Source organism: Triturus cristatus, chromosome 8 (genome assembly GCF_964204655.1).
Source record: "Triturus cristatus chromosome 8, aTriCri1.1, whole genome shotgun sequence".
Classification (NCBI taxonomy): Eukaryota; Metazoa; Chordata; class Amphibia; order Caudata; family Salamandridae; genus Triturus; species Triturus cristatus.
Window position 1 is genome coordinate 710872708 of NC_140591.1, and position 26484 is coordinate 710899191.

General features: G+C 46.4%; 1 protein-coding gene across 1 annotated transcript; it reads left to right on the forward strand.

Annotated features, from left to right (window-relative positions):
- The first annotated feature begins 2962 nt into the window (after window positions 1-2962).
- Window positions 2963-6594, forward strand: SOX1 (SRY-box transcription factor 1). Its single transcript, XM_085622126.1, has one exon. The coding sequence runs from the start codon at window positions 3599-3601 to the stop codon at window positions 4700-4702; it is 1104 nt and encodes a 367-aa protein (XP_085478252.1). The 5' UTR covers window positions 2963-3598; the 3' UTR covers window positions 4703-6594.
- The last annotated feature ends 19890 nt before the right edge of the window (window positions 6595-26484 follow it).

A 26484-nucleotide genomic window follows, 5' to 3' on the forward strand; every position in this document is an offset into this window, starting at 1 on the left:
AAGCGTGTGTTTTTCTGCTTCGGTTTGAAACGCTAGAAACCTCTGGCCTTCTTCGACGAATGGATGTTTCCTGTTATTCTTTCAACCCATCACTAAGGCTGTGTTATTAAATCCTGCCATCTGGTACCAAATTCATGTTTTTTTTAGTTGTAAAAGAGTTGCGCCCTTTAAAACGCGCAGGTTGGAACATGCGCAGGAGCTGCTCGAGACCATATGAAGTGAGATGACCCTGATCTGCTTGTAAGTAAATCACTCTGAGTGAGCGTAACTTCTACATCCACAGATTAATTTACACCAGCCGCAGGCTGCACGTGAGCGAAGTATACTGGATAGTATAAAAAATACCCTGATTTACACATGCAAAAGAGGAGTGATCAAGGAGTGGCTAAAGATGTGCAATGCAAATGTGGGTGACACCCACAGAGTAGCAGTACCAGGAGGATTTCTCCGATCCGCCCAAAAAAGCAAATTAATTGCTTCTTTTGACCTCGTCTGACCCAGGGTAAAGGATAAATTGGGATCATAAAAAAGAAAAAAATTTAAAACAATAATATTCTCAGACACTTGAACTCTGTAAAAAAAACTTCACGTTTTCATGCTTATGTATGTGAGCCCCCCGACGGGCAACACTTCTTGCTGCCCGCAACTGCGACCAGTTGCACAAAAAAAAAAGAAAGCAAAAACAGAGTGCACACGTTTACGCGTGTCGCGTTTTTCGCTCGAAAACAGACTTCCGTGTGGGGCATTCATTCCACGAGCGCTCACACTAGCCTTCCAAGGCGCAATTTAAAGGTCTGGCGGGTCCAACTCCGCTTTTCATCTTTCCAAGGTCGATTAAAATGACATTCACGTCGCGGCTTCTTGGAAGCCGCCCAACTCTCTGGCAGCGAACCCCCGTTGAAGGCCCCGTGCCCTCTCCTCCCCGCCCCCACCTTGTCAATCAGCTGTCACTCAGTGCACCTGCCGCCTCGGCAGCAGAGCTCTGCCAGGCTCGCCGCCCCCGCTGCCGGCAGCCAGCCGCTCCCCTCCCCCCTCCCCCTCACTAGTGAGCGCATTCACTGCCGCCAGCGGCCAGAAGCCGACCCCCGGCTCACTCCAGAAACACATTCATTTGACACAGACATCAAACTCTCCAAAGAGCGAGAGTCCACCTCTCAGATCCCGCGCAAAATAACGGCGGGAGGCGCGCAAGCGCTCCCCTGTGTACCGTATGCAAATCCCCACCTTCATTACCATGAAGCACACAATCAAAGCGTGGCGAGCAACCACGAGGAATACTTTTCAATGTATATTTAAGCAACCCCACGAGGCACGTGAGATCCTGCATATGGGGAGTTGTGAGACAAGAGATTTGGTTTTTATGGGGGGGGGGGGGGCGGTGACATGCGCCAAAGAGCATGTTTGTTTTCAACTTCACGTGACAGCCTCGCATGGTGCCAGACCAAAAAAAAACCGTCTCTGTGTTTTTTCGAAATATTTAATTCAGTGGCTACACATTTTAAAATCGTTCTGTTGCACTTTTGTTATAATTTAGTTTTAATATTCTTATGTATTTTGGGTGGAGAGTAAAAAGTGAATCGTGATGATTCGCAAATGTCGACGATAACACATCACAAACATGAGAGTAATCGCAGTGGCGTCTTTCAGGAAGTAGAATCACATCAAAATAGTTGTGCAGTAGTGTTCTTTTCCAAACCCCACCTCGTTTGTCCTTCTAAGTGCTATGTATTTGCCATGTTATGCCGTTACTCTGCCTCAGAAACCATTTTACTTTTTGGGGGCAGGGCGTTAGCGCGAGGGAGGGGAGTAAAGGGTGAACTCTGCTGTGGTTTGTTGTTCACTGGTAATTAGCTGTATAGCACATAATTGAGATCTAATGGGGTGGGGTAGCGGGCACAGAAGAAACGCATCTGCAAATGGGGTTTATTTAGGGGGTACGCCAAGCACAATCGCCCTAGCGCACAGGTGGTGGAGCGTGGAATGTGTCCGGGACCATTCGACACGTGCTCACCCATCGCCGCACCGGTACCCAGGGTTGGTTGAGCCGCAACCAGTTGGCACCAGTGCTTAGCCCTTATAGGAGGTCCTGGGAGGGCGGCAGCAACCCCCACTTCACAAGCAGCAAAATACACTGACCACACATGGACTCAAGCATCCATACATGCAATCCACATATACAAAGCTGCCGCTAAACTGTTGTGGAGTACACGTACCATATTCACCAATGCGCGCAACGCCTACACACAGGCAAACACACCCACAAATGCATACATAAACTCCACACTTTAGACACAAATGTACACCTGCTACAAACCAAATCTATTCACCACCCACACGAACACACCACGCTCTACAACCCACACAGTCATACTTACAGCACATACTATTCTCACCCACACATTAAACACATATCACACACACACACAACACACGCCACATACACATATAACCGTTCCACGCCTCTCTACAGCCCATACGTAACAGATCACTCGCGAGGCAAGTCTTAGATAGGTCAAAAGTACGACGTGAACGAAGTTAAAAAAACAATGTATTGTAAACCACTGCACCCTCCTTCGCAAATGCTAGACACCGCTGCCACACAAACACCCTGCACGCATTCCACGCACCCAATATATGCCCCAAAATCCACCTAACCCTGCATCAAACATGCATGCACTGAAAGGCTCACGCGGGATTAACAGAGCCACATGCAAAGTTTGCACTGGCTCGCTCACTCACATTCTCACTCAAGCAGCAACATACACTACATAGGCTCCTAAGCATAGCCACACAGACCGCAGCTAACACACCCAGCACGCGCACACACTCTTATACACTTCCAACATCACCCCTTGCTGCAGCCACGACGTCCCCACGTCACCCTGCATGCAAATCAGCCATCCCACCGCCACGCTCCCATTGGACGAGTCCTGCTCATTTAATGGCAGCGTGCGCTCTCTGTGTATGGCTGCGCTACCTCACTCCCTCTCTCTCTTCCCTCCTTCCCATCTCCTCACTCACCTCGGGCGAGGAGGGAAATCAGAGACCAAATTAGTCCAGGGCGCTCCTCCTCATCAACTTGGGACCGTCAGCTCCGGGCCCGGGGGTCTTCTTCCATGCTCAGGATCGCTGTGCTTGTGATATTCACCTCTGCCTGGCTCCTGCTCGTGATACCCTCGCTTCCTTCTCACTCCCACCCGACTTTCCCAGCTATCTCCCGACCCCTTGAGCCGGAGGCGAACGCTGTCCCTTCAGCACCAAGAAGAGAAGGAACAAGGCAGCGAGAATAACGACAGGAGGAGTGGGGAGTTGAGAGAAGGAAGACGCAAAGGAGAAAGTAAGCCCTCCCCAGAGGCAGAGCGTGTGCTGGGCACTTGTTGGCCGAGAGCGGCAGCAGCAGCACCTGTTGGATCCACGGCGCCCAACTTTCAGCGCGTCCAAGCGCACAACAGCAGCCGCCTGAAAAGACAAGTTTGGAGCAGAGTTGGGGGGTTTGACGCTGCCTCAGCTCCCCTGCGGCCAGAGACGCCCCGATTCTGGTGAGGCTGCGGACTGCTTCCTTGATTTCACTTTGTGAGAGGGAACAAGGGGCGCGCCAATGTACAGCATGATGATGGAGACGGACTTGCACTCCCCAGGGGCGCAGCCCCAGGCCAACACGGGCCAGAGCGGCGGAGGGGGAGGCGGAGGGGGCGCAGGGGGCGCCAAAGCCAACCAGGACCGGGTGAAGCGGCCCATGAACGCCTTCATGGTCTGGTCGAGGGGCCAGCGGCGCAAGATGGCCCAGGAGAACCCCAAGATGCACAACTCGGAGATCAGCAAGCGCCTGGGCGCCGAGTGGAAGGTCATGTCGGAGGGCGAGAAGCGGCCCTTCATCGACGAGGCCAAGCGCCTGAGGGCGCTGCACATGAAGGAGCACCCGGACTACAAGTACCGGCCCCGGCGCAAGACCAAGACCCTGCTCAAGAAGGACAAGTACTCGCTGGCCGGGGGGCTGCTCTCCGCCGGCGGCGGCCCCGGGGGCATGGGCGTGGGCCTGAGCCCCGGCGGCGTGGGTCAGCGCCTCGAGAGCCCCGGTGGCGGGGGTCCTGGCGGCGGTGGCTACGCGCACATGAACGGTTGGGCCAACGGGGGCTATCCAGGCTCTGTGGCTGCGGCCGCGGCGGCGGCAATGATGCAGGAGGCTCAGCTCGCCTACAGCCAGCAGCAACAGCAGCACCACCACGCACACCACCCGCACCACGCGCACCACCACCCGCACCAGCCGCAGCCTATGCACCGCTACGACATGAGCGCGCTGCAGTACAGCCCCCTGGGCTCGCAGGGCTACATGAGCGCCTCGCCCTCGGGGTACGCTCTCTCCTACAGCGGTGGCCAGGGTGGGGGGCAGCCGTCGCAGGGGGGCTCGGCCACTTCCGCCTCGTCGGCCTCCGGCGCCCTGGGGGCCCTGGGCTCCTTGGTGAAGTCGGAACCCAGCGTCAGCCCGCCTGTCAGCGGCAGCGCCGTGCACCCCTCGGCCCGGCCGCCCTGCCCCGGGGACCTGAGGGAGATGATCAGCATGTACCTGCCGGCGGGGGAGGCGGCGGAAGCGGCAGCGGCCGGGGGGCGGCTCCTGCACGGCTTGAGCCAGCCGCAGCAACAGGCGCACTACCACCACCACCAGAGCGCGGTGAACGGCACGGTGCCCCTCACGCACATCTGACCCCCGCTTCGCCCTGTCCGCAGAGGACAAGCTGAGCAGCAGAAGCCCCCGTCCCCCGGGCCGGGACCCCACGCACCGCCCAGACTGAGCCCCCTCTCAGCTGCCCCTGTCCAGGACAGTGGCTCTTAGCATGCTGGATTCCACGAACACCCCGCACAGCCCAGAGAACTTACCCTGACGGGATCTTCTTCATCCTTTAAAGAAAAGTCCCTTTAACTTAGGAAGGCCAAGACACCTACTCGTCACTTCCTGGGGCGTAGGCAAGCCCCAAGAACGAAAGAACATTGTAAGAAAGAGGTGACCTCGCTATATTTCCAAAAACGCATACCTCCACGTTGAAGCATCATTCATAACATTATCCCACTTTCCATTACCTGCCCTCCCCTCACACACACCTGGTTTCTTAATCAACATCCTCAAAACGCCTTCATCTTAGTATTTTTTTTTGTTCCCGTCTCCAATCCTGGGCTGGTCCATTTTTTGGGGTGTAAAAAGCAGAAACGTTCTAGACTGTGCATGAAAGTTCGGACCATGCGGTTACCCTGGCCAGGACTCCCAACTAACAAGGTGACATTGACAGCACCCACGTCAAGCAAACACGCGAAAGACACCGAGAAGACGAGAACCAAACTTTTCAAAGCCAATCACAATGTCGTACCTCTGTAGGGCGTGGGACGCCCCCCACACTGTGCGCATTGCCCCCTTTGTACAGAATGCTTTGATGTTCCTCTTAAAAAACGTAACAGAACAATGAAAAGGGGGAAGCACGCCGCTGTTCCATTCGCCTCTTTTTTTAGAAGCTACTCAAAACTAGTCGCGCAGCTAGTTTGAATTTTAGACTGAACTTTGGTGTTTTATTGAGATTTTTTTGTACAGTATTTATCATTCACGGAGAGCAAACGTTTTATTCGCTGAAGGGGAAAACATATTGAATATACAGTAACTAGGCGTGACCACGTTTTCTAGCTAAGATGTGCACATGTTATAATGCCATCGCTTTTGGCATTTCTTTGACCAACCTAGACAGTGTGGGAGCCTTTCTTGTTTATTACAACTCTGACTCCGCAAATACAAACATTAGAAGTTGTGTTGACGTCAGCGCTTTCGTTTATTTATAAACTTTTTTCCCCCTCCAGAGATCAACCACATGTCGTTTTTTTGTATAGGAAAACAAATCTGTAACTACAATTTTATTTTTATTTTCGTTTTGTATTATTTCCTGTAAATGCACTGTGAAATATTTTTTATCCCTATTATTTTAGGCGTTACGAGTGAGATATTTTTTTGTGTATAGTTTTGCGGGGGAGAACATCGTCCTGCTTAAAATAATCGTATGGATGCCTTGAATTTTGAGTTAAATAAATTTAAAAGTGGGAAAGATCACATGTTCGCTTATCTGATTAATATGAGAGCTGACAAAATGTATTGTATTCTATTGTACTGAAAGATTTATATAGCGCTTGCTACTCCATGCGGGGCGCTGAAGCGCTTTGATTATACAGCGACAAGTAGATAGATAGATAGATAGATAGATAGATAGATAGATAGATAGATAGATAGATAGATAGATAGATAGATAGATAGATAGATAGATAGATAGATAGATAGATAGATCAAGAAAGAGTGCCTGGCAGAGAGAGGTAATTTCCGGCGCCCTATAATATGCCAAGGAGAATGAATGGTCGTAAAAGGAAAGCTCGATAGAAACTTAAGCGAAACCTTGAGATATGTGCTTTCATTCAAGCGCCCCTTAATGGCTACAGGTTTGCAGCGCCTTTGTCAACCTGTATTTCAGCCTTTAGGCACTGTGTCGCAGGGGAGCAGGTGAGTCTGTCGGTATGAGTATAGACATCAAAAGAATCTGTTTACGAAACGCCAAAGATTCGCGTGAGCGTAATATTTAAAAAAAGGATCTTTTTTTCCTGGTTTAACGAGGGGAGCCATCATTATTTTGTCTGAGATACCCCATGTGCTTTTCCGTTAGTATATCAACTTCTGTATGTTTTTATGGGCGTTATGGCAGTCTGGTGAATTAAAAATTCGTACGATTTACTTTGGCACCTGTTATTCATTCGCTTACGGTCTTGTTGTGGGAAAGGTGCTGGCTTAGTATGTATATATATATATATATATATATATATATATATATATATATATATATATATATATATATATATATATATATACATACATACAGCTTTAGAAGTAGCATGCAAATTACGGCATATTATTCCCGGCGAATTGCACGTAAAGCAGATGCGTAAATTGGGTGATAATTGCGTTTCCCCCCTAAATCCACCGGGGTAAAGGTGCTTTCATTTTTCTTTACATAGCTAGTCCCAAGGCTCTTGGAATTACTGGGGTGATTGGTAACACGCACATACCCATCCCTGTGTTAGGGTTGACACAGACCCTACATTCTACAAAGGCACTGGCTGTCGCACGCAGTTATTTGAATGCACAAGTCCTGTAAAATTCTCTGACATCTAAACATTCTTTGACGGCCCTTCTTTTTTAATATATATGTAGACATAGCTAAAATATTAGCTGCTGGGTGCACATATAGCACTTCTCTATATCATACACGGGGTTCTGTAAGAATTCAAAGCAAGTATTCAAATAACTTCCAAACTGACAAGTTTCAAATGTTTTCTACTCAAGTCTGCTGTGGCACATGGGAGGTTGACCTCCGACTAAATACGTTCAGGGAAATGTAATATATATGTACTCTGAAACCACCATTGTACCAGTACAGAGACACATCTTCAATAAACTGGACACTTCATGGATTTTATCCTTAAAAAATGTCAAAAAACTGGTAAGGAAACTGTACCCTGTGGGTACAACCTGTAACTGGTCACGAGGAAGAACTTAATTGCTAACATCACAGAGTAGAAACCAGTTGGCACTTTTCAACTAGCACCTTTTCAAAATAAGCTTACCATATGTTAAACAAAACAAAAAAAAACAGAAAAAGAAAAAAAAACTTCCATTTAACTGTATCAACTTGATAAAAAAAAGTGGTCTGCAGCAAGTGTTTATCGGGGCACTCTGGAAGAAAGACTGGGCCGATCAACAGAAAACAGTAGCCACCCTTCGTGGTTTTTGAGTATCTAATTCCTCTGGCATGGGGTATTTTGTGTTTTTTTGGGCTACGTTGGGGTGTCTATAGATGTAGCGCCGATATGGGTTTGTCGTTGCTTCTAAGGTTTATGTATGATGCAGAAACCGCGTTTTAACCGGCCGACAACCGTCCAGGCACGTGTAAGTGACGCGTGTGTGTATCTCGAGAATAAGTGCGTGCGAGCACCGGATACACGGCGGATTAAACACTAAATGACTGACTGTAGGCATGCATATAGCGCCGTCTGCGTTGCTGAGATTTTTGGCGCTCAAATAAAAGAAAATGCGTTGAGAAATATGTGAGAAGAAGTCAATTTTTGTATTTTTTTGAGGCCTACAAATTATTGAGGCGTACAAGGGATGATCTGTGTGAAAGTGAAAATGTGTCCGTGGGGAATGCCAGAGAGGGGGGTCGTGCTCGGCGTCTGGGCGCTTTTCCGACAGCCTTTTGGTTGAACCACAGAGCCACTTTGGCTGGCATTGGTGCCTGATAGAGTTGATGCCAGTGAGATAACTCAAAGATACGCAGGTGGCAATTTGGAATCTCTGCTCCTCTTTTGCACATTTCTGAGGCTGAAAAAATGAGTACTATCACGTGTGTGTAATAATAACACATACCATTCATATACCAAGGGCAATCCAGTCATCGGCATGTGCTATAACCAAGTGATCACAGGTCGCTTGACATCTGACACTGGCGATACATGTAGCAGGTGTCTTGTGTGCTCCAGTGGGCGGAAAATCGTATTTTATGTTTGGTGATATTGTGTATTTGTGTATTTGGGCTGCCCCCCTTTTTGTAAGGACATGGCTTCGGAAAGCGCGTGGTTACTCATCTCTGCGAAACACATTCACGGGCAAAATTTTGCGAATATTCTGAAAAGCGTGTGCTTTTTATCTGCATTGTAAAAAAATAACTTTAAAATACCTTTAAAAGAAAGCACTTTTTATCCCTCGACTCAGCCAGGGTTTATCACAGATGGTCCGCCGGGGGCATCCTTCTGAGCATCAGCCCTGTTAACATGGGAAAAAAAGCACTATTAATCAATTTGAATTTTAAATTAATACCGTGCATCACGAGGTCTGCCATCCTCTCGAGCAGATAAACATGGGTGAAATGTGCCTGGCACTGGGCGTGTCGGTTCCTCCCTGATCGTCCCGGCACATTAACTTTGTCCTAATTTCCATAGGAATCTGACTGTGGTGTCCCTCAGGGGTCTGCAATAGCATTGCTGCCTTTTATGCAGGGTCACTGGGATTATTTGACAGAGGAGGATCAAATTATGCGGCAGGGTGAACTAAATTATGCGGCAATAAAAGTCAAATTATGCGGCGCAACACAGCACATTTTTTGGTAGTATTAGTGCATTATTTTGTCTTTTACAAATTGTACCACTGTCTGGGCAGAGGTTGCGCCTCACTGCAAACAGTTTGAAACTCAAATACTGCAATAGGCAACTGAAAGGTGACCAGCCGACTTTGGCAAGGGGCTATCCATTGGTGCCAACACATGATGCTGAGTTTTCAGTAAATTGATCCGTGTGAGCTATAAACTTTTTTTGTTAGAATCTGCTAATCGTGCAGTAGATGATGGATTATGTAGTAAATGCAGCAAATTCATTATTATGCGGAAAACAATGCAGCTGAAAAAAAATCACACAATTCCAGTGGCCCTGCTTGAAGCCACTGGACCAGCTCTCTGCGCCACATTAATTGACTTACCATATGGATCCAGATTGGGAGCGGGCCTCGGTACCATAAGAGTTGAAATATTCCTTCAGCTGCACATTTCTGGGCATAGGAAATTGGCAGTGCCCACAGCGGCTTATCCATAAACCTATTAAAAATTGTAACCCTTTGCCTCATGATTATTCCATTGATCAAAGCCAACTGATGGAGATCTATGTATCATCGTTCAGTAAACAAATGTAACAAGCATGGGTAAAGCCAATAGGTCTAGAGTTGTCTGCCAATGTTTTTGTTTTGTCCATGCTTGTCATTTTTTAGCAAAGCTTTATTGCTGTCGCAGCTGCCCGGCTCTTCTCAATCTTAAAACAATATTGCCTGTTAGCAAAATTATTTCGCGGTCCCAGAAACCCCACATTGCCTTAATCGGCCCTGGCTCTGAAGTAGCCACGCTGTGTGGAGATGTACTCCTTGTTAAAGGGCAGAATGCCACCAGTCACAGTGAAACTCGCCAGGCTGTCTCATTCTGTACTGGTAGGGGGAGGAATTAAAATGTAAATGACAACATAAAGGGCTAAAGGATGAAGAGGTTTGGCTGAAAGCCCCAATGAGTAAATATTAAATTCAGTAACATTAAATGATCTAGGCGAACACGAGACCTAAAAATCAAGAAGTCCAGATGATCAAAAGTGTGTTGTACATGTCATTGAGTTACACAGTTTCCCAGTGGCCCTCTCTCAAGGTTGTACCATTTCTAGGTAGCTGTCCACCCACACCACAATTCATGCGCATAGTGGTTCTGCCTTGCTGCATTATTTTCTAATCTCGGTCCCAGAAACCCAGGTGGGTTCCTCAAGTGTTTCAGAGCAGGTAGCATTTGCACCTGTCCATTGAGAGTCAATGTATTCTTCACCCTTGCCTGTGGTGGCTTGTGTGTGGTGAAGTTCCCCCATCTCCCTTCAGTGGTCTATGGGGTATTTATAAAGCACACATTCACAGGATATTCTTGGTGCTGGATTAGGAAAATTGCAAGATTGATGAAGGAGTTTGGTGCTAATGTCTGAATGAAGAAGATTTCAGGAGTTTTCTGAGCTGTAATAAAAAGTTTTTTAATAAAGGCACAGAGGCTGGACATGTCAGACCTTATCAGCTGACTGCCACTGAAAAGTTTTTTTCCCCTAACCATAGAATAACAGGATCTAGAAACAATTAACAGGTCTTGATGACAGGCATGGAAAGTGTCAAAAGACCTTTATGGCTAAGAAGTTGGGGGGTCTTTAATAAATGTATCCGGGAATTATAACCATAGCTTTAAACTTAACTTGACTTTTAATTGGCAACCAGGGTAGCTGTTGTAGCACAGAAGAAATGTTTGAGAACTAAGGTCGATTTGGAATAAGACGGGCAATAACATTTTGCCCTCATTGCACTTGGCGTTGAAGCATTTCTGGAGCAGCCAGGTACATGGAGTTACTGTAGTGTAATCCCGATTGAACAACTGTGTTTATGACATATATTACGATCTGGAATCGTTCAGCAGCTAGAGACAGCACAAGATTTTGTAGCATTCACTACATAATAAAAAAAAAGACATGTAAGTATGTCTGTTCATATATCCTTACGTTACTAAATGATTCCATGCCATCAAAACCACTCTTCTCAAGCCCCCAGCTCTTTTCACAAGTCATTGTAGTCTTATAGATTAGATCAATTGATATCATTAATGGGAATACATACTACACCTACCAGAATACACCAGGTTGATAAATATAAGCAAAGGGCAGTGGTACGTTGTTGACATGAATCATATGGCATCCTTGTATAACATACAGACTAAGATTAGCAGAAACCGGGTTATTGCCAACCTCAGCTGAGCCCAAAACGCATTTATTCAAATATCGTGATATGTTGCGATTAGTCTCCCCAGTCTCTGGTTTCGCTGATTTTTTTTATAGATAAATACATAGAGAAAACAATTGTTTTTTCTCTGCATGTATTGCAAAAAAATCAGAAAATTGGTCTTTTATTCCATGACTCACCATGCTGTCATTCAAACATTCAAATCTTTCAGGCCAACACTTTTGAAGATTGACAGCACCAACAGTTAAAAAAAAACACTGATGAAATGTTTTTTTAAAAACCTTTGTATGTGCTCTTGTGTGTTCTATAACGCTAATGTTTTCATGGAGTATATTGTTATATTATATTTGGCTGCTGATAGTGCTACAGTTCGCAGACATCAAAGTGCGAGTACACATTTAAAGATTAAATCAGTGAGCAAAAAAAATTAGATACAACCTTATTTGTATGTGAAACACAAAATAAATATGGATAAATGTTAATAATAAGGGCAGAAAATAAATATGGAAAAATACAGACCACAATGTTTGAAAAATAAATATCCTAAAACCGGGCACCCTTCTTCTGATTTACTCTTATCACGGCATCTGAGTCTGGGGTGCAGCTTTGAGAATACTTGTGGCACAGCCCTGTTAGATTAAAAGGTACAGTTCAACTGCAGCAGAAGTTCGGACTCAGTAGAACCCTTCCTCGTTTACTCCCCCAACAATTGTCTCCTTAATTGAACCCGAATGCAGGCGACTGCGGTTCGTTTGGGGGCATCCTGGTGACACACCTTAACAGGGCTGGCTTTAGGGCGGTGCGACCGGTGAAGCTGCACCAGGCGCAGAGCTTGGGGGCGCAGTGATTACAATTAACTTATGGGTTTAAAAGCACCTGCTGCAGAGATCCATGTGTTTCTAGCAATTTCCAGGCAACTATAAAAATGTCAAGAGAACTCTGGTAATTAATGTTCCGGCTGTAGAGAGATCGGAGCTTTGGCTAGGTGCAGTTTTGCGTCATCATAAAGTAGCACTGAAGGTTAATATGCCTGCTGCAAAGAACGTGTACCATGCGGATCATAGAACTGTATTTTATCTGGCTAGCTCAGTGGGCTACTGGTTTGGTCACAGGGATCCTTTAGTTACTTGCAGTTTATAAGTTAAAATCCTAATTTAGCACAGTGACCTATGAACTGTCATCAAAGAGCTGCATGCAAACTGCATCCTGTAAGCTAGAACATTATGTTTATTATGTTTTTTTCCAAGTCTCACATTATCGTCATGCTACTAAAAAGAGTTTGCTTGGGTAGAAATACATTCTTATTACTAAAGCCGACCCCCAACCACGGTATTATGCTTTACATCCTGAGTTTGTTTCCCCAGACCAAAAGCTCTTAACATATACTGCCTCCTAGTATGAATGTATGAATGATGTGATTCCTACACCTTGTAATCCTGTCTTGTGTAACATTTCCTATAGACTGGTTTACACACATGTGATCCATTGTCTCTGTATAACGTGCGTGATGTAAAGTGCTCTGACACCCTACACTGGTATGAGGAGCGCTATGAAACAAATGGAATGCATGTGAGAGCAGAGCTATAGAAAGATGAGGGGTAGTGTTGGAGGGTGGTAGTGAGGGAATCCGTGGAGGAGAGGGTCATGGGGGGTGCGCCAAAAAGTGTTGATGCACCGGGAGCCACCTGCTCAAAAACTGCCCCTGGGCCTTAATCAATGATTAATCAACAAGCATGCAAAGCAGCTGATGTGCTGTTAAGATCAGCCTGAGTCTTACAAACCACACTGAACAATCTTCTCAGATTGTGTCTGCCCCCAACTGAGTTTGGTGAACAGCCCATCCATGCAACAGATGTGCAGAAACACTCTGGAGACCCTACTGCTGGAGGCACGCATGCCCAAAGAACCCCCAAAATCTTGAGTTCAATGGTGAGGAGTAGAAAGGTAGACATCAAAGTCGTTTTTGCGAATACATAGACTCAGAACATAAAATAACGAAGCGTAAATGTAACATAATGTATCCCTTACAGAAAGACAATCTCCACCTAATCTCCTAAAAACAACTTGCCCATAATGCACTACGACTGCTTTTAGAAAAGTAAATGAACTCAATCCAGAAAAATGGCCGGTAATGGCTTTGGCTGGAATCAGGAATTAAACACAGGTCGAATATTTTCAGTAGGGACAATCATGTAAAATCGAGATTTTCGCCATCTATTTTTGAAGTCTGTGTTATACCTATTTGAGCAACCTGCATCCACTGAGCTTGAGCTTCTTGGCGCTGTAAATAAAAAACACTGCAGTTTCTCCTTTTGCAAAAGATAGTTTTGCAGTCTCTGGTTTCACACAGGCCTGATTCAAAAGAAGGCGAAACTCCAATTTGTGAAAAAACAACTCTGCCTACAAAACAAAAACTGGGTGACGGGCAGCGACTGCTGCCCCACACACACAAACGTACACACATAACCATATACCCACACATTATTTCCACCAAAAGTCGCAAGAGCCACACACAAGTCCCGAATAGATAAAGATTGCTCTCACTTTATAGTCTAAAATATTTCCAGGACAGAGATACAATTAATAACAGGTTTTCCTATCATTTTAGTACCCTCTGATCACAGAAGATAACAGGTGATAAGAGGTTTACTCGTGCCCCTCAGTTATAATAGTGGTGCTTATTAATCCTATTTTGTCCAAGAAGGGTAAGATGCTGCCTGGACTTCTGGTGTGCCATGTCTGGTTCACACATTACACACAGGGAACAGGTACAGGGGCACAGGAGCCCCGGGTTATGAAGGGACCCCGGGTATGAGACTCTTTTAATACCCAGCCATCATGAAGACGGCCCAATCTCCTTGCTTGAAGTAGGCCCCATGGATACTTTGCTACCCCGGTGCCACTGAATTACGGTGTTGGCTTTCACCGACACCCCCTTTTTCTACGCATTATTATTAAAATATGACATATATAAAGAAACCATTTTTAAAAATCCGTATTGTCTTCACTCTGTAAAATGACGACTGAAGAACTTTACTTCACGGGACTCCAACTAGGAATGGTGTTTTTGTTGAAAAATACGTTAGTTACTTGGACCGGATAAATTGCCCGATTTCTGTGCTGTATGCAACCTACTGCCTGCTTGAACCGCCCCGCCCGCCCTCCCCGCCTGCTCTCAGAGCTAGCGGAGCGTGCATTGTTTTGGGAACCGTGGCCTATGCCCCCTTTTATGAAGTTGCTGTTCCGGGTCAGCGCGCCAGGCCGACGTTGGAACAGCAGATCAGCGGCTCCGCGTTTATATTAATCACTAAAACCTATCTTGTAGACTTCTGTGGTTTTTGTAATGACACCGTGGTATGTTACATTAAAGCTCATGGCTGCACCACGTCGAGCAGAAGCCGAAACGGAAAGAAAATAGGGCCTTCCTGTCTGGGAAAGCAAGCCCGCATCAGGATGAGTCTCTAACGCAGTCTGATAGCCTTCATATTAGATCCCTTTCCGGGTGACTGCCTGTCTCTGCTGTTTTCATGCAACTTCGTGATGTTTCTAGTGACACGTCCACTGTTTTGTAAAAAAAAAAAGTTGCACCGGCTCAAAGTTGTCTTTGGATCCCGTGGGACGTAGCTGTCAATAGTGCAGCAGGTGCAGTGGCAGGAGACCTAGGGTGACCAGATTTTGAGATGCGAAAACCGGGACAGGCTAGACAAAAAAGTAGAACTAAAGCCTGCAACCGTACTTCTATGTCTGGCCTGTCCCGATTTTTGCTTTAAAAAAAAACAAAACACCCTCCACCCCTGAGTACACCTGCTTCCCTCTACTCTCTGTCTCCCCTCTGTGTCTCCCCTCTGTGGCAACATACATGCACCTGCACTGCCTGAAACAGAAATATTATTTAAAGACACCATACCTTTTAATTCTCCTTTGCAGGATGACTTGACCTTTGTCCCAAAAAACAGGACATGTATTTAAATTTAGGGAAAGCCTCGGGACACGGGACAGTCCTCTGAAAACAGGGACTGTCCAGGGAAACCCGGGACATCTGGTCACCCTAAGGAGACCTCATGGATGTTAGAGGCCCACACAACATCAATTGACTTATTTACTAGCCCTTTGCCCTGCTTGTATGTCACTTTCAATATGGGAAAACGTGACCTATCGGCGGTGCAAGGGGCTTGGAACAAGGCCCCCAAGTATTTCTGCATTTTGCTACTAATTAGAGGGTATGGGCATTTTTCTTGCTTGCTCCAGGGCCCATGGTACCCTACTACAGCCAGCTAACCCGCCACCGTTGTGTCAGGTTCCAGATGTGCTGAATCCAAAGGCTGCTGGGTCTTGAATCTTCCTCCTGCCTCTTTCCCCCACAACCCTAATCAGTTTGTCTCTTTATTTTACTGTTCCATGTTCATTTCCATCTCACTTTCTCTTTGTGTCACTGTTTTCCCTTCTCCTTCTGTCTATTTTTCCTGTCTTTTTCTGCCTTGCTATAGGTCAAAGAATGATGAAAAATCAGACATAGACCGAAAAACTAAGCGTGGGTGCACACCACCTCCACAAATTCATCAGTGTACCTTCCACGCGCGTCCATTCCCGAAAATGCCAATGGTAGCAGAAGTGGCATTATGTACCCTTTCTACTGCAATGCAATCACATGGTTAAACCCTTGCCCACCCCATACGCCACTTAATAGCTTTCCATTTCCTGTTGAGGGGATAAAGTTAGGCGGTGACGTGGGCCATTTTGTTTTGTTGCTGCCTTCATGACCACAGAGATCAGGAATAGCAAGAGTTGTGCCATGGATAGCAAAGTACAATACAAGGGCAGCAGCTGCAAATAGGGCGAGCACCTTGCACTAATCTATCATGGGCACTGTTTCAGTCCAGGCCCTCAATGCATTCTGGTTGTTGTAGTCTGGGTTTGCTTCCGTTACACTAATACTCCACGTAGCAATGATTTGTGAGTAAGAACTTCAGGACTTGAAGGGGTTCCTTTGATGACTTGGAACGAGGTGGTCACCCTAGCTGTTACCAACCTTTAACTTAAATGTGACGCACTAGCCCAACTTGGCACAGAGACAATTATACGTTTCAGTCAACAGCACGAAGAATGCTGGGATTTACAGGCTCACTTCTGATGCAAAACAATGAAAACACAAGTTCCAGCATGTTCGGTGCTATTGGCTAAAAAAAAGTCCCCTCTCATACCAAGAGGTATGCTGTGAGAATATCGTTTATAAACGTCATGATGAGGTGCGGATTCGTTTGAACGGAGATAGAAATGGAAAATTCCAGAGCGTTGTGTCGTTTGTTTGTTTACCACAAACATGAGACTCGAGTGCATGCGAGTGAAACACGGGGGAAATTCATATCTTCACGCGACATTTTCATTTTACAGGGTACTTGGTGGGCTGTATAGAATGCAGCACGTGAGGCACGGCGTGTAATGAAACCTCCTGTTGAATGTATGTGTTGGTATTTCGTTCCCGGCTGCTGGACCGCTTCCCATCTGTGCGCTGGCCCGGGCCCGCGCGCCGCCTCGCGCAGGAAGTAGAGGCCGGGGGCGCCGCGCTCTTCCTGCAGCCTCATCTCCCTCACACCGGCTGCGCACTGCGAACAGAAGCCCATGTTATGTGTCAGCAGGGATTAGGATGAATGAGGCTGAGTAACGAGGAGAGTGTTTTTTGTGTTTGGAGAGCGAGGGATTAGCGCACAGAGTCCTGACCCCCGGGGTCAGCAGCAAGTCAAACCTTTTTACAATCACGCAGCGGAACCTGGACGTCAGCAACCGCGGGGAGAAGCAGAGTTCTCGCGAGGAGGGAGCGTTGGGGCTCTTCCAACCAGAGGGGAGAACTGCGGGGAGGGAGGGGGTGGAAGCTGGTACAGTTCCTGAAAGAGCCCAAAAAGAGAAGGGCGCGGGAGAGGAGGAGGGAGGATTTAGAAATCATAGGGGGGCAGGGCTGGGCACAGAATTGGTCTTACAGCTCCAATTGAGAGCAATGGGAGGGAAAGGAGAGAGCCAGAAAGGTTGAGAGGGGTAAACTCCTATAGGCAGCGGGGGCACGGATGAGAAGAAGGGGGCTACAGCTCTGAGAGAGAACAAGGCGGAGGTTTATAGCTCCAAGAGGCGGGAGTGAGCAAAGCGTAGACGTTACAGGTCCCACTGAGAGCAAAGGAAGGGAGAGACTAGGGCCAGGAGGGTGAGGCAGGGACGGCGCTAGGCATGGGCAGTGTGGGCAGCTGCCCAGGGCCTCGCACTCAGCCCACCAGTATGGGGCCTGAACCAGTTTAACACACGACCAACCCTCTTGTACTCCTGCCAATTCAATCGAAAGGAATGGGTCTCTTTGCAATTGGGCCGGTGAGAGGGAGGGGAGGGGACCCTCCCTGGGCCTCTTAGGGATGGTGCCCCATTTGCAAGGAGTCACATTTTGCAGGTTTGTCCTGCAATTAGGCTTCCTGCCGGGCTAGCCATTCAGAGACACTGTGGGATGCCCATTGTCAGCACTTTAGCGTCCCACGGGTTTAACTCTCAGCCCCAAAGCAATTCTCACACCTTCAGCCCAAAATGGGCTGTAAAAGAGGTGCTTGTAGGTGGCTGAGAGGAGGAGCTGTGGCGCAGGAGAAATCTGAACAAAGCAGCTTCTGGATCCCTGAATATATCACGTATGCAAATTAGAGGGGCCTCACACATTCCCTTCCAGCCCAGGGCCCCAAAAATCCTAGAACCGGCCCTGGGGTGAGGGGGAAACTTCCCTCAGCCAAGGGGGGGGGGGCACCCACTGAAAGTGCCAGAGTGTCCAGTCCATCGAGCAAGGAAAGGGGGCCGCAGCTCCCACATCCTGCAAAAGGGAGGGGCATTGCAGCGCTCATACTCGGAAGGCGAGCAAAGGGAGCAGTAGCTGAAGAAGAGGGATTAAAGATCCCACAGAGAGCAAAAAGGGTCCAGAATAAGGTGGGGGCCAATGACTTAGGGAAAGGGAGAACAAAGCTACTGCTCACACAGAGCGCAAGAGGAAGGGTGGCGGGCATCCCCCACAGAGGAGAGGGCTTATTTATTATTTATTTATGCAATTTTATATAGCGCTAACTTTACCCAGAAGTGTCAGAATGCTTTACAATAGGGGAATGTAAATTACACAAGGAATGAGAATAGCATGGAAGTAAGCAAAACTACTTATAGGTACTTGTGATGAACGTTACAGATTAACAAGTTACAGATTCATCCAAGATTAGATAATATGAAAATGTGGAGCGATAAGAGTTATACGAGTACAGAATGCATATTTACAAAATTGAGCTCTCATGAGTGTCATATGCAGTGGCGGCTTGCCGAGGGAGTGCTGCGGGGTGGCGGGGCAGGGGAGGGGCAAGGTGGGGGGTAGTAAGCTCCGGCATACGGCGTAACAGAGTTAAGTAAATAAATAAACTAATAAAGTAATTTACATTGCGCGCGCTGCATCGCCGAGTTGGGGTTGCAGCGCGCGCAATGTAAATTGCTTTATTTATTTATTTACTTAACTCCGTTACGCCGTATGCCGGAGAATACTACCCGCCACCCTGCCCCTCCCCCGCCTGCCCCACCGCCCCGCAGCACTCTCTCGGCGAGCCGCAACTGGTCATATGGCAATCAGGGTCATGACCTAGAATGAGGCGAATTATTGATGGAAGTGTCTTTGGAAGAGAAGAGTTTTAAGATCTGTTTTAAAAATACGGAAAGAGGCGGTGGCCCGAAGATTTGGAGGTAGCGGGTTCTAAACTCTAGTCGCATTACCTGAGAAGGCTTGAAGTCCCTATAGAGAAGGGGGGGTCTTTTTCATTATTTATTTTATTAGCTTTATATAATGCAGACCACTCCAATAATGACAACAGTGCGCTTTACAAAGACAATGGACATATATAATCATTATGAGTCACAATGAGATACAGATCTTTCACATTAACAATCAGGTCAATTAACATGAAGAAGGTAAAAAAGATGCATAAGGGTGTACATAAATATTGAGGCTCAGTTCCTATACTCTAGGCAGTAAAGTGGCAGTAACAAGTCATACGTGGAGGATTGACACACTTATGTTTTAAAATGAATCTAATGACACTAGTAATCAAGATCATGTTAAAAGATGCATTAGTTTGCATTTCATGTTTGGGTAATGCACTCTTTGTTATTTAAAACAGTACCCAGTAAGAGCTGTTGTCTTTCTTAAAAGATTCCTGCAAAGTTGCTGTTCATAGCAGTGGCGGGATTATGTTCTAAATTTTTGTTAACACTTCCGAAAAGTACTGGTTAAGGGTGTTCTTGTTTTTTTTTTCAAAGTAGGTATTTCTGGAGAGTGTTCGTTTCTTTGTTTTTGTTTGTTTTCCCCCCAGAACAGAGGACTAGGCTCCTACAGTGATCACGAGGATGGGGTTTGGGGGAAGATGTGGTGATAGAGAGGGTCGCAGTCAGGGTGCAAAAGGCAAGGTCTACAGCCCTTAGAGTGCGAGCTTTTTAAAATTCCAAGAGGTGGGTTTAGCAGAAGAAGAGTGTTTAAAGCTCCTATGCAGAGCAAGAAGGGCAGAAGAAGAGAAAGACAGCTCAGGCAGGAGGAGCGGAAGAGGACTTACAAGGAGTGATTGGGCAGGCCTTTTTATACCCCTGGTGGAATGGAGCCCTTGGAGACTGGTTTTGAAAGCCCGTGGCCACTACATTTGCATCTGTCACTTTCCCCAGTTCCTCAAGCTTGACTGCAGGGGAAGGCTTCAAAGGAGAGAGAGAAACAGAGGGAGGGGTAGGGGTAGGTAGAGAGAAAGCGACCAGAGAGGGAGAAGAAAGACAGGAGAGAATTGGAAAAGAGAGAATGAGTGGATGGAAAGAAATATTGTGCATGGCGAAGAAGGGGCGGGCCTGGTTGGGAGCATTTTTGCCAGGGCTGCTTTTCTGCTTCTCAGTCTGCCAGGGTTGAGTGGTTAGAGTGCAACTCATCAGCGGCTGCTCCTCTTCTAAGGTTGAGGAGCATCCCCCCACTGCTCTTGCAACAGTGGAAAAAGGAAAAATAAAATGATAATAGCAATGCTATTATCATTTTATTTTTCATACTGGCTACAGGGCTATGTTAGGGCGGGGCTGGGTTCACACGGAGGAGGAGTGGTTTGTGCACCATAAGTGCACATGGCAGTTTGGCTGGCCGTCTTGGACCGACAAAACAGCCAGGCGCACTTAGCATTTCTCCTTCTGTCTGTGTTTCACAATTGGGTGGAGAACAGTCCCAAGGCTCCCAGGCACTGTCTGAGCAGCCACTCAGACCAATCACGAGGCTGCTGTCACGCTGATGACAGCAGTGTTGTAATTGGCTTGGGGAGCCTGTGTGCTGCTGGGAAGCAGGAAGAAAAGAAGATGGAGGAGAAGCTGCAGCCATAATCAGGTAAGTGTTTTTTTATTTTTTATATCCTCCACCTCCTGCCCAGTCCTACCACCCCCGTTTCATAGCAGCCACCACTGCAACTCACAGCAAGAAAATTAGGTAAAGCTCCCACAGAGATGGGAAGGGTCCCCGAGAAAAAGCACACAGCTCCTGCATAGTAAAAGAAACTGGGATACAAAAGGAAAAAAGGGGGCAGCTCTCACAGAGATCGAGGGGAGAGGCAGCAGTTAGTGAATGGGAAATTGAAGATGAAAACAATCTGCCGCTGACTAAACAGAGAGGAGATAGAAGAAGGCCATGGAGTGCAAAGATTTAGGGGATGGTGAAAATGAAGGAGTGATGTAATTTAACAAAGAGCGTCTGGAGCAAGCATTAGGGTTTAGAACTTCATAAAGCTTCCACATGGAAGTATCATGCGAAAAGAAGTACTAACCTTGTAGGGAACAAAGCGGATGGGCCTAAAAGAATACCATGCAGCACCCGCAGGAGCCGCTGGCAGCGTACGATTAAAAGTGGGGTGCAGGCCTAACAGAGCAAGAGGAGAAAATTAGTTCTATGTGATGCTATAACTCCCACAAACATCAAAGGTAGGCAATAGGGACACGAGGGAGCACACTTCGACAGAGAAGAACGGGACAAAATAAAGAGGAAGCTACAGCACCCATGGACAGTCGGTAAAGATGGGTGACACAAATGAAAGAGGGTATAGATGGAGGTAGCTGTCATTAGAGAAGCCGATGCAGTGGCACCACCAGGGCCAGCTTTAGCGGTGGTAGCACCCTGTGTGACAATAATTTTTGGCACCCCCTTTCCCCATTGACCTCTTCAGATTCCCTCACTACCACAAGGGCAAAGTGCCTCTCGTCTCTCCATAGCCTCTTTCTTACATTCATTTTCATTGTTATAAACAACTGGTAAAGGCTAGCTTTACTAATAAGAATGTATATCTACCCAAACAAACCCTTTTTTTTTTTAAAGCAACATTAGCATTAGATAATGAAGACTGGAGAAATAATACATAACGTCCTCACCTATTTAATGCAGTTTGCATGCAGCTCTTTGAAGACAGGTCAGTAACAGCCACTATTCTATATTAGAGTTGAATCTTATGAATTGCAATGACAAAAGCATCTCTGTGAAAAAAACATGAATCCAGTCAGCTATCCACATAAAATAGAAATCTGTGATCTGCATGAGATGCGTTCTTTGCAACAGGCATATTAACCCTCTGTGCTACCATATGGTGAGCCAAATCTTCAACTTGACAGAACGTCGAGCTCTCTCTTTAGCAGGAACGTTAAACACAAGAGTTATCTTGACATTTGTATTGCTACTAGAAAGCTGAGCACACAAGGAAGGGCAGCAGCTGCTGTTTTTAAATTGTAAGTTATTGCTAATCACAGCCCCCCCCATGGTCAGTGCCCCCCCTCCTCAGTTCAACACCCAGTGTGGCCGCACCAGTTGTACTACCCTAAAGCCAGCCCTGGGAACACAGCACATAGACCTTAGGGACCCATGGAACCCTATTTATTGTATTTTACTAGCTTTCTAGCAATAATAAGGGCCATTTACTTTGTTTGCACCAAGCACATGGTAACCTTTCTACGCCACTGGGTACTTAGATCAAGTGGAATGGAAAAATAAGCAAATCCACTCACACAGAATAGGGGAAGAGGAAACAGAAAAAATGCACAACTCCCCCTTAGGGCATGGGAAATGAAGAAGTGAACTAGGCATTTCCAAATCAGGCCAAGATTGGACTCGATATTAGAAGGAGAGTATCTTTCTCTTAGAACAAACAGGGCTAAAGACTCAGGGAGTTAGTGTCCAAATTCCCATTATGAGCGGGGAGTAGTGTAGAAAAAAGGTAAATAAAAAACAGGACTCCTCCAGAGAGCAAGGAAAGAGGAGCTGGAAAACATGGAACTATTGCTTCTGCACAGAGAAGCAAATGAGAAAACGTGCCATGCGTTGCCGTCGGTCATATAATAGAAGCATGAATGGTTTTACCAAGCATGCCTCTACCTTGCAGCCCAACCAAGAATGTGTCTTAACCATGCATTCCTTTACCACGCATGCCTTTACCACGAAATTTCATGGTATAGGCGTGAATGGTAAAGGGGTATGTGTGGTTACGTTCGCCACAACCCCGTCTCCCCTGACCACCCCCATCCCTGTCCCTGCGCTGCTCCTTTAACTACCCCAACCCTTCCACTGCCCTAAAGTCTACCCGACCTCCCGCCCTAAAAACAAACCCAACTACCCATTCCCCTTCCACTGCCCTAAGTACTAAAACCCTGCACCAAAACGTACCCTACCCAGACCCCCCACACCCCCCTATGTAATCCCTTAAACTACCCCAACCCCTTCCACTGCCCTAAAACATGGTCCACCTCACCATAGCCCTAAAAACTACCCCAAATACCCATTCCTCTCCCATTGCCCTAAGGCCTAAAACCCTACACTACCCTTCCTCCGCAATGTCCCTTTAACTACCCCAACCCCTTCCACCCTCCTAAAACCTACCGGACCAGCGCCCTAAAAACTAGCCCAAATACCAATTCCCTCCCACTGCCCTAAGGCCTAAAACCCTACCATTTCCGGCACCCCACCCCGCACTGTCCCTTTAACTACCCCAATCCCTTCTACTGCCCTAATACCTACCCTGATCCCCACCCTAAAAATGAACCCAACTACCCATTCCCCTCCCACTACCCTAAGGTCTAAAACCCTGCACCCTAACTTACACTACCTCAACCCCTTTGCCCTTTGCACTGTCCCTTAAACTACACCAACCCCTTCCACTGCCCTAAAATATGGCCCACACTATCTTAGCCCTAAAAATGACCCTACATACCGATTCCCCTCCCACTGCCCTAAGGCATCAAACCCTACACTACCCTTCCCCCGCTCTGTCTCTTTAACTACCCCAACCCATTCTGCTGTCCGAAACCTACCTGACCCCGTGCCCTGAAAACTAGCCCAACTACCCATTTCCCTCCCACTGCCCTAAGGCCTAAAACCCTGCACCATAACTTACACTCCTCGACCCTTCACTCCCCTGCACTGTCCTTTAAACTACCCCAACCCCTTCCACTGCCCTAAAACCTGTCCCTGCCCCCTCCCAGCCCTTGCGTGGTATAGCTTGCGTGGTTCAGACCACAGTGTTCCGACTGTTTCCCGTCACTGTCATGAAGGAAGAGAGTCAACGTCAACTGCACGCAAGGACGCTTGTAACTCGAGCATCTTACGTCAAAGTGAGTCTGCATTTCAAAGTGCAGTCTCTCCTCTGGGACACGGGAGGTGGCTTGGTATATTTAATCAGGACACCATAGGAGGTAGTCGTTTTACCGTCACAATTTCACAATTACTTCCTCAGCTATCACATCTTTGGCCTGTTTGATATTAGTACCTCAGAGGATGTAGTACACAGCTTCCCATAGAAGAATAGCAATGGACGGTTGAAAAAAGGGGACAGAGCGTAGACCCCTTTCTTGTCAAGAATGAATGGGCAGGTGTTTGGACAAGCCAGTGGTTAATTTGAGCTGGTGGTTCCCGGTGCTCGGCCCCGGCACTTAATTGTGAACACTGGACCTATACCAGCTAGCTACAAGGCAGTGCTGTCTTTAATTTAGAGATGAGCAGAACAGCTGTCTATTAATTCAATATACATTAAAAACGATTATTTCATGACACCCAAGCCATTGTTATAGCTTTGGGATCCTGGAATAGTCTGAATAATCACACTTTTAGGAGTTTTATGGTTGGTAGTTGCATAGGTATCCTCCTTGGCAGTGCTGGCAAGGCAATGTGTGGTTAAAACTGCAGTGTCCCACTGGTGAGGGCCCTGGCACATATTTTTATTACAAATTAAACAGTGGGGCAAACCCATGCAATCCTCCCTCCCTATCGACTTGAGAGTGCTTAATGTCTAGCCATGAGGCTGCTAGTTCCAGATCACAGCAGATGAATACATCGAAACCTACAGCAAGAAAGACATTATTAACAGCGCGACAAATAACCATAGAAAAGAAGGAACCCAGAAAGAAAATGTTAAGGAGCAACTGAGTTCCTTATCTCCTGTTCATAGAAGAGACTGCTGTATTATGGCAACTGAAATATGAAATTATGACTTTGAGGGCATGCTGCCGAATTCTTAACTGAGATGCGTTTTTTAGATGTAGCTTGCGCTATTGGTAGATTTATGAGGGCAGTTAGTGCTGAGTTGATTGGAAAAAAGTAGCAAGATGGATGTAATTTACAGAATTGTTTGCAGATTTTATTGAAATATACATTTTATCTGAATAATATATTTATGGTTTTATTAAATTGAAATTATTATTATATATGTATTTGTTACCACATTTTAATGCTGTATTGTTTAAAGGCCATTGGTCTAAATAAACATATCTTTGATGGATTTATTGATTGAGTATGGCAACTGTAGTAAGACTCACACACATCACAGTGGAATAATAAGGACTGGGGGCGGGGAGCATTTGATAGAATTAGGACTGAAACTTCCATGCGACCAACCGAGAGCAAAGCATTAGGGCGATTATTGTTTGGTATTTATTTTTCGAAAATGAAGAGGACAAGAGTCCGGCCATTCTTTTCTAGTTTTTCTATTCAGGAAAGCCATCTCTAGTCCTGATCGATACGAAAACTCCACAAATCCGTTGGTGCACAAATGTAAATGGAGGGCGATGTTTTCTTTGCATTCTAACAGGTAAGTCAATTCTTTTCCTTCAGGGAGAAAACAGCGTCCCTTTTCCCTCACAGCTTCCCTCCTAAACTCAGGTCCGCATCTTCCGCGAAAAGAATGTCATGACTCATGACTAATAGAGGTAAGAAAACAACTAGTGAGGGAACGGCTCAGGGAAGGGTCGATGGGGGAGGGGGCGGGGTGAGGGGCTGGGGTCAGGCATACAGCGGGAAAATTCAGCAGAAACAAGCATTTAATGAAAGAGTTCATAACAAACTCACCAAACGTTGCAAGTGGACATTGCGCGGGAACATTTGTTCACGAATTTAATGGTGAACAATGAAAACAAAGAGCTGGAATATGTTTGCACATATGGTCTGGAACCAGCAGAGACTAAAGTTTACCATACTCCTCCAAAAATGGGAAAATTGTAACAATTCACGAGGAAGCTCCCACAGCAAACATGGATTGTTGTACAGCAGAGTATGTGAAGGGCTGAGAAACGGGAATATGTATGAGGCATGGGCATTAATTGACAGCTGACAGAAAGGAAGCCAGATAAGGGAGAGAGGTACAGTGGTTGCGGGTCCCCACTCGCATCAATAAAAGAAAGCAGGGACTTAAAGAGCAGAGCACCCTGCAGGATGTTCTTACGCACTAAATGACAACAGAAGATGCGCTTAATTAATTGTAAGGTAAAAGGATCAGGCCAAAGTAATTGACAGGCTAAATAATATGAAGACCCTGCCTTTACGTAGAACTTAATTAAGCAATCTTTGCCCTTGTAGGTGTTTTAATCACCAGACAGGTAAAGTGTATTGATTGATTCCTGTGGCTGGAGGGTGGAGACTCATCATCAAAAACTTTATTCGGTCATTATGACCATCAAAGTACATAGGCATACAGTACAAATGTTACAAAAGGTTAGTGTGTTACTTTTAATGCCTATGTTGATGACAGTAAAAAAAATATAGCAGATTTTTTTACTAAAAACACAATATCATCAGAAAA

What these genes read in the sequence shown, in the direction of transcription:
- SOX1 (XM_085622126.1), top strand. Translation starts at nt 3,599, where the DNA reads ATGTACAGCATGATGATGGAGACGGACTTGCACTCCCCAGGGGCGCAG.